The sequence below is a fragment of the Candoia aspera genome, chromosome 1, assembly GCF_035149785.1.
Source record: "Candoia aspera isolate rCanAsp1 chromosome 1, rCanAsp1.hap2, whole genome shotgun sequence".
NCBI lineage: Eukaryota > Metazoa > Chordata > Lepidosauria > Squamata > Boidae > Candoia > Candoia aspera.
Window position 1 is genome coordinate 305,161,695 of NC_086153.1, and position 12,912 is coordinate 305,174,606.

The following is a 12,912-nucleotide window of genomic DNA, read 5'->3' on the forward strand; positions in this document are numbered from 1 at the left end:
CCATGTGCAATGATGCAATTACAATAATCCACAGGAAACAGAAGGAAACCTTTCTTAGTCCATTTCACAAGCAATAAGTATTTCATTAATCAGCACACGTTTCCTGGAAACTGCTGGATTAATTAGCTTCTTGTTACATGTGCCCAATATTAATAATGAAAATAATGAAGCTAAAAGTTTTCATACCAATGCCCCTAAAAGGGGTAGCTCAGTTACCCTTAGTAACAACTGAGCTGCTCCGGTATACATCAACTCAAAGCATGTAGTAGATGACATTATTGACTTGGTTTTCTATTTTTAAAACATGAGTGCTGATCCATTAATGAGGAAGCTTTTCATTGTGTACTGCAAGTTTTATGGAACTGTCATATCGATCTTTTCAGAAATTTCAGCTAATTCATAAATTGGGAGAATGATTTTTTCCTAACATGATCAAAGCACTTGTTCATTGCTAGTATCAAATGCTATTATTTAATTATTCTTCTTGTAGTGGTATTGTATCTTTTCAGATTTGTGATCAGTTTTGAATTTTGAGAAAATGTCTCTGCTCTGTCAAAAAATAACTGTCATGGGTGATATGGCCAATTCCTAAACCCAGTTTCAAATAAACCAAGCTGGCCAAGGAACTTAAGTACAAGGCAGAAGTGGAGTCTTGAGTCCCAAAGAAAATATGGTTCCTGTGGATTGGATTTATAGTCTCCTATTTCAACCAACATTCACTTTGAGCAAGGCAAGCATTTCATTTCCCCATATCAGTTCTTAGTAAATTTCTTTGCATTTAATCCCCCCCACCCTACCAAATTCTACCAAAATCTTAACACCTTCTTCTCCCTCCACTGGCCTTCCTACCTTGCAGTTCTCCACTCTCTTCTTGCTCTCCTTATAACTGCAGCTCTGGAAGCCAAGCCCTAGTTCTGGATTGTTGGAAACAACAATTTGACCCTGGCTTGTTTTCATTAACTAGAGTTCAAAGTACAGTTCTTCATGTTCAGATGTAAAGGGGAACTTTGTTTTGCTTAAAAGAACAATTGGATACAATTTCTCCTTGGCTCTGAGAACAAAGAGGAGTTTTTTGTGATGAGAATGATGTAATTTATCTAGTTTAGAGTAGGTAAAAAGGTCACTAATCTCAGCATGTTCACTGCTAAAATTATGTTCACAATTATGAAGTGAACTTGCATAAAGCTTATCAGAAATTCAGTGGTCAGATTCTTAACCAACATCAAATACAGTTGTAGAAGATAAAATGTATAAACAGATTATTACAGCTGAATATACAAAGGCTTCACACTAAAAGTTGGTGGCAACTGTCATAATATTGCCAAGAGATCCCTCTGGAAATTCTGATCAGGTTTCTTCACATTCAAATACAAGGAACATTTTGCCAAATAGAGAACACAGAAATGGCTTCAAAATGTATTTGAGATCCTACTCTTAAGCTTGCTGATTTTTTGACAAGAATTCAACTTTTACCTTAACCAAAATACAAATTATCTGCTCAGATATGATAGAACAACTTTTTAAATTATGTACACATTATTTTACAAGGCCTCTATTCTCCAAGTCACTGAATCTCCCTCTTCATTGCCAGAAGATCCACAATAAAACAAGAGCACACAGTAGGGCTCTAATCTACAGCCTGACTCATCTCTGAATTCCAGAGATTTGTAACAACCTCAGCTGAGCTGCCTGTTAATGGCCAGTGAAACCTGCAAAGCAGCCAGGAATTCATGTGAATCCATCAATCTTTACAAGATCATCATCTTAACTGTTTTGAGTAATCTCTATATAATTACACTGAGCCTCCACTATTGTTCCCTTGATGGACAATTATGGTGCACAGTTAGTTTACTTACAACTATGGATAAATTTGCTGTACCTTAATCCAGACTTTCACAACTGGTTGCCCCCCCCCCAAATGTGTTGGGATTATAACTCCCATAATTCCTAGTAAGCATAGTTGGTGTAAGATGGGGAAGGCTGGAATCAATTTTTCCACAGAACTTTTTTTATAGATATTCTAACAATGCCTACTTTAAAACAAACATTTCTATTTTAAAATGCAAATATAGCTCAATGATTCAGATTTTTCAAATTAAAATGAAGAAAACAACCCTATACCACTCATATGTGCCATACCATTAAAATATAATCAACTGTCCTAACAGTGAGAATCACACTGAGACGAGGAGTAGTTCTCTAGTGTTTATTACTGCTACATAAACAGAATCCTAACAAACTGAATAAGCGTGGGAAAAACCCAGACATATAAACCCCAAAAGCTAAGGCGGGCCTGATCTGTGTCTCTTTGAATGGCTGCTTAATTCCTCAATACTACGCATGTGTTTTCCACCCTGGATGGGAGCCCCTTCCTGCTCGCCATCATTACTCATGACATCAACACTGTATTTACTGAAAAAGCTACTTGCAAAATAAGTGGGACAATAGAATACCTCAATAATAAACTATATTCTATGATTTTTTAAATCATGTGTTATTTCAGTTCCTTAGATGATTCATAGTTCACATTATTAAGTCCATAATTCTTACCTGGGATTAGTAAGATTGTAACAAGATTTCCAGATCTGCAACATGTGTTTACAGGTAAGAAGTGCCTCATCAGGGCCCCTGCAGAGTGATTCCAATTTGACTTTTGAAAACAGTAATCTAAGAGAAAACAAAGGTTAAACAAAGCTTGTTTATAGTTTTATACTATTCCATTATTTTGTACTTCCAATGGAAATAACACTGTTTTAAAATTCATGAAAAGGCAGAACCAGGAGAAATAGAATTTCTTTCTATTATAAAACAAACAATAATTGTATTTATACATTTCTTTCTATAAAACTTTGTCTAAGCAATTCATTTTAATGTATTAAAGCAAATATCCACTTTTTTGTTGCTGAAATTCGTATGTGGATGACAATCCTAGTTAATTTTTGGCTATTTTTGTTGGTATTGATTTGTGCATATCTAAACTGTACTGACTCTGTTTTGTGACTGTAGGTATTGTCTCTAACAATGAAAATAAGAATTAGCAAAATATAAACACCTTGCCTTTCTTCTCCTTAGTTTTGGGATATTAAAAACTAAAGTAAATAAATGTGCCTGGCATTTGAACTTTAATAAAAAGACATTATCTCTCTGTTTAATACAGAATTTGCAGATTGACATTTCTCACTAGGAATTTAGTTCCTTTCCTTTTCTGATGCTCATTACTAGCAAAAGAAAACACCTACAACTTACCAAAAAGAAGAAAACCAGAATATTAGCTGAGAAAATAACTCTTTTACAATAGTTCACTTGGCTAACCCAAAGCTGTTTCTCTTCTTTTAGAAGAGTTGCTGCCAAAGCAACTATGATCAGATGTGTTTTTAAAAAACAGACCAATCCAAAGCTTCCGTCTGGTAGGCCACGAGTTAAATAGGATTTGCTTCCAAGCTGCACAAAATTGCAAGGCTGGAAACCTTTTTGGTCTCAGGTTAGCTCAAATATAGCAAGATCATTCAAAAAGAATACATACTAAGCCAGAAAGGAATTGCAGGCACTTCTTTCAGATTACTCTATCAGCATACATTCTTCAGTGATTTTTCTTTAAAGTTGATTGTTATGTTAGAACTCTATTCAACTGTTTTGAGAAACTCTATAGCACATATAACCCATACAACACTTTGTAAAGAGCATGCAAAGCATATAACTGAAAGTTACACTTTTCCAGAATTACTACATGAGACTTAAAAGTATAAGTATTTACTATTTGAATAAATTTTTGATAGTTTATAGTTTTATATATCAATTTATGTACTATGTTTTGAATTATACTAGAAGAGATTGAAATAAGTAACAGCAACTTTAATATCATAAGACTTGTGCAAATATTTCTAGGTAACATAAGGTTGTAAGTCGGCTTCCTACAAAACCTTCCTCATATCTGTATTTTCCTTTGTCCTTTTTCATAATGTTGCAAGTTTGAAGGTTTGGACAGAATAGAGTTAATGGAGGCAGAAGGATTACAAATATTCTTTGATGGTCCCATGGCAAAATTGCTGAACACTTTTTTCTCTTAGGAAGCCTGATTGATTCATTATGTGCCATCAAGTCATTTTCGATTCAACTTCTAGTGACCACAAAGACAGATTTTCTCCAGGAAGTTCTGCCCATTACCTGCTCTATCAGGTCTTCCAATGGTGCACCCATCACTACTCTGAGTCTATCCACCTTGCTGGTTCTCCTCTTCTCTTTCCTCCCCACTTTCCCAGCATTAGAGCCTTTTCTAGAGAGCTAGGTCTTCACATAATGTGTCCAAAGTAGGATAATTTGAGCCTGGTCATTTTTACTTCAAGTGAGAACTCTGGGTTGATTTGTTTGATGAGCCATTGGCTTGTTTTCTTGGCTGTCCATGGTACTCTCAAGAGTTTTCCCCAACACCAAATTTCAAAAGCGTCAATACTGTTCCTATTCTGCTTCTTCAGATTCCCACTTTGGATTCCATAGAGTGTCACAGGGAATACCATGGCTTGCATGATTCTGATCTTTGTAGGTATAGACACATCACAGCATTGAAATATCTTTTCCAAGTCCTTCGTGGCTGCTCTACCACGTGCTAGTCTGTGGCATATTCCTTTACTGCTTGTTCCTTTACTGTAGATGATTGATCCTAAAAGGCAGAAGCTATCTACCACTTCTCTTAGGAAATTACAGATCATATATTTACATGAGAACTAATAGATATATTTCAGACTTCTCAGTATGGCAAAAGCTGATATTTTCCCCCAGTTGCTTGTGTAAGGATTCTGTGTGTTTATGCGTAAGAAGAAATAATAAATTGCAGAAAATTGAAGAGGAAAAAAAACAAAAGGGCTATCTTTGCCTTTGTGGATGCTGTCTTTCTCTGTCTTTAAGGATGCTGTAGAGGCCCGGTACAGGATCAGTAATCTGAGACTATCTGTCTCAGTACTTAATCTATGTCTTTGCAGGTAAATTCAGTGAGAACAATGTAATACATTTCCAGTGACTTCCTCTGAAAGGAAATCAAACTGGCTAAGTGCTGTACTTACCATATAATATAAAATGAAAGCTAGCAAGTCAATTGCCTGTCACCAACCTTTCAAGAAGACTTTTTAAATGAATCTTATGCAATGAATATTTAAACTATACACATTCAGGATATTATCAGACTGAAATGAATGTAGCCAGAAAGTTGACCTGAAGAAATCGTGGCCCCAGGGACAAACTAGGTGTTTGGTAGCAGATACATGCCTAAAAAACTTGGTTCCTGAAGAACTTTAAAATGGCAGAGGGATAATGCAGTTTTCAGACAACAGAGGCGAACTGCCATATTTCCCTGCAGCATGAGAAATATAAATCAGGGAAAGCCAACGAGGGAAAAATAGATGGGGACAAAATTACAGGGGAAAAGTGATGAGCACTGAAAGCGCTAAAGAATTCCACCAGTCTCCCCTACAAATTGGTAGTAACTGGGTTTCTAAACCTGTATCTATCCCCGCCAAGGGACTGTCTTTATCGCAGGAGTCTGCCCACCATAAATGCTGTGATAGGGAGGGCAGAGTACCAGTCCCTTCACTGAAACAATGCTAGATTGTGGGACCCAGGAGGCGTGCCTTCTTGGTGGCGGCCCCCATTTTTGTATGGGTATGTATTGGGGTTTTGTACTCTTTTTGTTAAGATTTTGTGCTTTTTTTTTTTTTTGGGTAAGCAGCCCAGAGTCACCTTGGTTGAGTTGGGCGGCCGTATCAATGTTTTAAATAAATAAATAACTACTTCCATCATCAGAAGCAGATTACCTTCTACCTGCGGGGATACCAATAGGGGAAAAATCCATCATGTCAATTTTTACATTTATTTTTAATAACATTACAACGATGACTCTTTAATAAGCACTTAAAAGCACAGCATATATTATTACAGTTATTTGCCACATCTTTATAAGGAAGGCAAAAATTACTCTCTGCATTCCACCCCCTGCACAAAATACAGATTAAGGCTAAAAGACGGTGAATTGCCTAGATTTGCTCAATGAACCGACAACTGAGCTGAGTTAGAATCTGGGACTTCGTACTCAGAGCTCACATTCGGTCTATGACCAAATTAGATCCTTTTAAAAAGATGCCTACACAATGTTTAAGTAAGTTTTCTGTTCACTGGGTGTTAGCTTAATTTCAGTCGTTCGTGATACAGTTCTCCATTTCCAATCGTTGTTTCAAACACATGAAACAAAAATAACTGGGTATACTATACTCCAAACACATCAGAAAGAGATTGTGAAACTTCCTTTAAAAATAGAGAAAGAACCAAAAAAAAAAAAAAAACCCATCCCAAAACAAAACACATCCATTTGTGTTCATTCCAAATGGTATAAAAATGTAATTGCAGAAAAACAACAGTGTGGCATCCACAGAACAACACCTTCAAAGAAGAAGCCGGGAAGCAGAATATCACATTCTTATTCAAAAAGTATGAAAGTTATAGGATGCCACCTGGAAAAGTGAAAAACAAATTTACAACCTCTCCCGACACCACAGCTGGATCTGTTCAATGCTCAGATTTATGTCACATTGAGCATGTATGGAAACAGCAATTACCACTCACATGAAATTTTCTGGGTATTCACTCAAGGCCATGTCGATGATATTCAGAGCATCGTGGTAGTGTTTCTGAGCTGACAGCAAGAGGGCAAGGAGATGTAAAGAATTAGCATCATCTCCTTGAAGTTGCAGAGCCTGACGAACGTAACCCAAAGCTTCTGGTATCTAGTTAAAATAAAAACTGAAAGGAATTATTACCACAACACATATTTTCAACACAATAATTCTCTTGTACAAGTGGATAACATCAACAAGGAATGGAAAGTAGTTCCAAATATACGTTCATACGTGTGTCTTTGGAAGGAAACATTTCATTGCGACGCATACGTGCAGCTGCCATTGATTTTGTTATCCATTAGCTATAAAAAGTATGTGTGTAGCCTTGTTAAAATCAGCTTTCTAAAACAAACTTTCCCTTACCTTTGCAAACTCAAGGTATAGATTAAATTATACGAAATGTGTATGTTTCAGGCTTCAAGACTCTGCAATTTAAAACAGTTTTTAAACCTTTCACTGTTTATTTTTTCAGACTGCATTTGGAGTGGGCCCTTCCCATGTACTACTCAAAGGGGAAATAGTCTTACCAAAGAGAAAGCAATGTCAAATGGCATTATTTGGGGATGGTTGAAGAACAAGCTGCATGAACTGAAGACTTTGCAAATTTGAATGGCTAGTCTTTCTAAAAGGTTTACTATAAAATATATTATTTTATGTAATATATAAAAATAAAATGCAAATATTGAAAATTGATTCTTATATGCAAGATAATAAGTTATTTTTCTGTCATAATACACTGAATTAGCAAGAAGGTCAAGAATGAATGTAGGCATACAAATGTGAACCATAACCAGTAAGATAGGTTATATATTCCTGATATTTTATAGGGAAATTCTGAAATGCAGAAGTCAATTTCCTTTGGAAATATGAACTCAGTGGATACTAAAAGTTCTTCAATTAACAATTTTATTTACTGTCAATCAATGTTAACAAATCTATTGATTTTTAAACTCACCTGTCGAGAAATAGCGAACTGTAAAGCTAGATAAAAGGCTGCCAGATGATCACTTGGAGACAAAGTGTGCGCCCTGAAAATAGTTAAATAGATTAGATTTATTGGTATACATTAATTATTCAGATCGTTTGTATTATATCCTGGAAAACTATGTCTTCAGTTGTAATGTGACATGCTGAGAAACAAATGAATTTTCAATGTTACTTCCTTTCTTCCTTTAGTGATAGCTAACACACTAGTAGAATTTTGTTGTTGTTCTTGACACCCAGTTAGTTGTACTTCCGAATCTAGTTAGCATTCTGTCCCTTCCTTCCTTCCCTCCCCTGCGCCTTCAAGTCAGTTGCTATTTTCACTCGTTTTTCACTGGATGTTGTAAGATGTCTGATATCTAACATTCTCCAGTCTCAGAGGGATTCTTATGTTTCAAAATTAAGTGATAAAGGATGTTTTAATATTTTGTTTTTTAAAAGTGAATTAAAAATCTGATAAACAGAATGCTCACAGGATTAATAATATAATACAGAGATTTTCTTTTATAGATTACTGCGTCAGAAATCTAATTAAAACTAGAAATGAAAGAAGGGTGATTACCATCTGGCAGCTATCCATTATTACGTACTTCATCATCAGTTTAAAATCTCAGAAATAATCCAGATTAAATATTACTTGCATAAATGGCTGTTGACATTTACATCAGATGACAGCAATGATACGTTCATAGGAAGATGGACATATATGATACAGCTTCAATTCTTATTTTGTACTGATACAAGTTCATGACTCAAGTTTCAAAGGATATCTTTTTAAGCAAAAACATAAAAACAAAGTAAAATTTGTCCACAGGAAGCTCTATTTTTTAGAATTAATTCTGTACGAACATTACTAAATTAGACCTATAAACTTTATGGAAATGTACTGAGCTAACACCAACTCTCCTTCAGAGCTCTCCTAACAAAAATAATATGTACTAATATTCATGAGCTCTGTGTGTGTGTGAGGGCAAAAGCCTTTCTGAACTTAGAGTTCTAGTTTACTTATCATTAAATAAAACATGGTTTGACAACATGAATTTCTACAATAGTATTAACTGTGATAAAATACTAATGAAATCTATTAATTGATTACATTGCTATCCCCTTTTTCAAAACAATATATTTTATTGCTTTAATATACAAAAAAGAGGGGAAAAAAGAGAAAACAAACAGATGTAAGGAAAAAAGAACCAACAAATTATACTTCATGCAAAATTCAGCCCAATTTTTAAACACATGATTAAATTTTGATCACATGGAATAATATTGACCAGTCTATCCACTACACTATAATTAATTCATGAATATAAGGCAAACACATTTTGATGATTTGAGATTTTAAATCTGGAGTTGCACTGTACTTCCAAGATTGAAGAATAATATTTTTGCTTCTCCATGCTCCCTAAATCCAAAATTCTTCATATACTGGTAAGTCCTAAAGTTTGTGGTATATAATTACATATTTAAACCACACTGGGTTTTTTGTAACATTGTATTAATACATTTACAGGTAGTTCTCACTTGAGAACCACTCATTCAGCAACCATTTGAAGTTGTGATGGAGCTGAATGAGTGGTACTTACAACTGGTCCTTGATGTTCCAGCTGTTGCAAGTCGCTCTGGTAAATCCCCCTGGCCTTCCTGCATTCACGCTGTGCCGTCCACTCCCCAGCCTTCCTGCACTCGTACTCCACTGTGCCACCCATCCCCCGGCCTTCCTGCACATGCAACTCCCACATCACAGCATCCCCCTCCCTCAGACTACCCCAACTCACGTATGTCCTGCACCAGCCCTCCCAAGCCCTCCCTTAGCCTCCCACAACTCAAGCATGGCCTGTACCGGCCCTGCCAGGGCCTCTGTGAGGCTAGGCTGAAGCTGCAATAACCTAAAGAGAAAGCAGGCACGTAGGCAGAGAGGACAAAAGCCAGGAATCTTGTCGAAAAGATCCCTTCAGGGGAGGTAGACAAGAAAGAAGCAAGTCGTAAGGAAATGGAAATGTCACCTGAGCGACAAAGGAAATTGGGCCTGAGCAAATTGGCCTGCAAATGGATCCCATTGAAGGAGATCAAAGGAAACCCCCACCCCAATCCCATCAACAAAGCAAGGACTTTGGGGGATAAAAAAGGGGTCTCAGAGCCCACCCATTCCTTGAGTTGTTTTTGGATCCAGACTTGGCGGCTTCTGTCCCTCTAGCTAGTGCCTGGCAGTCTAGTTGGGAAGAACGTGGGTAAGGGGGGGATGAGTGTGTGTGTGCATGTGAGAAAGAGCAAATGTACCTTGCAACCAGTAAAGTTTTGCTGTTACTTTAAATTCACTGGGTCTCCATGTATTTCAAAGAACCTGTTGTGCCTCAGTGTTCAGCTGGAAGTTATTTGTGTGTGTCCCTAATTATTTCCCAGCTGTTGACCAGGGCTGTGTGTCTTGTCTGCTCAAGCCGCACCTATCTGTAAAACCAGGTAGAAAGCAAGGGGGGCTGACAAGATCCACATGCCTCAACAGGCTGTGAGTCTGTGAGTGATTGACCATAAGCCGAACCTGGGAGCTTGTGTGTGTAACACCTCCCCACCCCCGCATCCCCATGCTCCTTACCTGGGACTCCCAGTGCTACCAGCTTAATGACCTGCGTGTCTTGGGGTTACGATGACAACCAAGACTGCCGGAATTGTCATCACTAAGCAATGTGATCATGTGATGTCGCACTTTACAACTGCATCGCTTAGCAACAACAATCCTGGGCCCAACTGCCATTGTAACCCAAGAACTACCCGTATTCTCTTCTCCCTTCAAGTAATTTTATTCTGATATTTTGATATCAACCAGATTAAGCTTTACGAGAAGATATCTCTGGTTTTATGAATATTATTAAATTTTTAGGATCTTGGTCATTAAAGTACAGCTCTGGTAATCGCAAAATTCTTAAGTCACCTGCAAGTTATAGTGAATCATAGTACTTTTCCATAACTGTTTTAAGGACACAAGGATTTGAGCCTCTAAATAGTTTAAACTGCTTCTGTTCAATTAAAAATATTACTACTCCCACTATTACTAATACTACTACTAAGAACAAAAGCATATATTCTACCTACTCTCCACTGTGCTACTCAAGAGCTATATTTTCTTTAAAAAGAAAAAAATCTCAGATTACAAGAATTATTCTTTAAATAAAGGTTGAGCAAAAGTTATTATCTATTAATTGACAATAAAAATATCTTTAATGAAGTAAAAGGAAATTCATTGGAATTAGACTGGATTTGCCAGCTCTATTTGATGAACCAAATGTTAATACAATATGCACTGTACTCCCAGAGATAAATCCGTATTATGTAATCATTTATAAACATATTCTTTTCCAAAATACACAGAGTTGTCATTATCTACAGCTTAATAAAAAGTTTACCATCCACTAACCTTTGAAACGCTAGAAGAGCCTTTCGCTGTAGGACTTCTTGCATTCCTCTCAAGGAAGCTAAAGACATAATTTAATTAGTAATATTTAAATAGAGGCCTGTTTTCAGAAGTCCAATTTTAATAAAAGGTTATACACAACCAAATATACACAACATAAACCATTTTACTGACAAATTTCTCAAAGTCACAATCTTATAAATTGATATGTGGAATTTACTTACCATCTGTAGCTTGTAGGCTGTAGGAGAGTCCTAGGGCTAAGAAACCTTTGGCTTTGAATTCTGATGTTTTGTCCCCCACATCAACTACCATTCTGGCAAATCTTTCTGCTTCTTCTAACTAAAAATAGATTTACAGAGGAAAAGTGGCAGAATTCACTAATTCAGAATTCACTGTTTAAATCAAGTTGACCAATATGTACAATCTTTGGTTGTACATCACCCAGAGTCACGTTTATTGAGATGGGTGGCTATATAAATGCGTTAATTAAATAAAATAAAACCAGTTCCTGTCCAGTGCTACAACATAGATCACTGAATAAAAGAGGTGTGATGGGTTTTGGTTCTGTGCTTTCCATTTCCTCATCCTAAGTATATGAACTGGTAGTGGTGGAGAGCTTCTACAATGGCTGTGTTGACTATGATGTAGTGATGGACTCTGAAGCTGATTATAGTTAATTTTTGTTTTAATGTGGTTTTATTGATGTTTTTATATGTCTGTATATTTGTTTTAATCTGTTTCTATTTGGTTGTTGTTTTTTAACTGTTTTTGAAACTACCAGAGTCACTTAGGTGAGGTGGACAGCTATATAAATCAACCAAACTGGACAAGACACCTAGTATTAATTAGTTACCTTGCAATGCTGATATATCCTTGCAATGATCTCTTCAAGATTTACAAGATCATGTATGCAGTGACAGGACATTTCAATATCCATAACAGATCAAATTAAAATCATCCCAGGATCTACAAGACATCTTAATCAGATCCTATAGTGGTATGGAGGCCAGAACTACAAATATTCTAAAATTTCAATGAATTGATAAGACTTATCTGGGAAAAAAAAAAAGAACTCTATCCCATTAAAAAAAACAGCTACTAAATTTTGGTATGCCAATGCCAGTACAGGTAACTATAATCAATTGACTAAACAGGGAAATTTAAAAAAAAATCGAAAGTAACAAATCAGATTAAAATAGTTAATTCCTGGTTTTCTTTTCATATCACACATAGCTGAAAACAAACATGCACTCTAAAAGGACTTCCACAGATGCAGTAATTATAAGCCAGGTTAGAGTACCATTATAAAAGCATTCCCCAAACCACATGGAAGTTTGGACCATAATATTAATGATGTTTGAAACTGAGCCAGAAAGTTCTGAATTTGGAATAAAGTACCAAAATAGTCTGGAACCTTAAGGATTAAAACTTCTGTCTGAAGGCATATTCTTCTCAGCCTTACATGGACTTGAACATTTAATACTTTGACCAGCAAAAATACCTCCTAAAGCTAATGCACTTAATAGAACAATGCAGATTTAAAAAGAAAAAAAAAAGAAACAGGATGTGTACATATACCCTTAAATACTTAATTCTTCATTTTTCAGATGACTAACAAAAAAACTTACCCAATGAAGGGTTCCCATACATAATTTAGCAGCAAGAAGTGGAATTGTAGGATCATCTGGCTTCAACCGAATACATTCTTTTAAGACCTTCACAGCTCGAGCAGACTATATAAAAGGGTGTTTGAAAATAAGACAGTCAGGAGGTAGCAAAGTGTGATATTTCAATTTGCTATTTTAAACCATTCCAAGATGTAATAAAGAAAAGCTGAATGCATTTCAATCAAGA

At 36.1% G+C, this 12,912-nt stretch overlaps 1 protein-coding gene across 4 annotated transcripts in view; it reads right to left on the reverse strand.

The window, feature by feature from the left end:
* The window catches only part of TTC7B (tetratricopeptide repeat domain 7B), a 124,153-nt gene that overhangs the window by 43,726 nt on the left and 67,515 nt on the right, over positions 1-12,912 (reverse strand). For all 4 annotated transcript variants that reach the window (XM_063290225.1, XM_063290224.1, XM_063290227.1 and 1 more), the window contains 6 exons: positions 12,687-12,791; positions 11,280-11,397; positions 11,059-11,116; positions 7,618-7,690; positions 6,610-6,770; positions 2,551-2,667 (listed from right to left, as the gene is read on the reverse strand). In XM_063290225.1, coding sequence (XP_063146295.1) covers positions 2,551-2,667; positions 6,610-6,770; positions 7,618-7,690; positions 11,059-11,116; positions 11,280-11,397; positions 12,687-12,791 — 632 coding nt within the window. The remainder of the gene's footprint in view (positions 1-2,550; positions 2,668-6,609; positions 6,771-7,617; positions 7,691-11,058; positions 11,117-11,279; positions 11,398-12,686; positions 12,792-12,912) is intronic.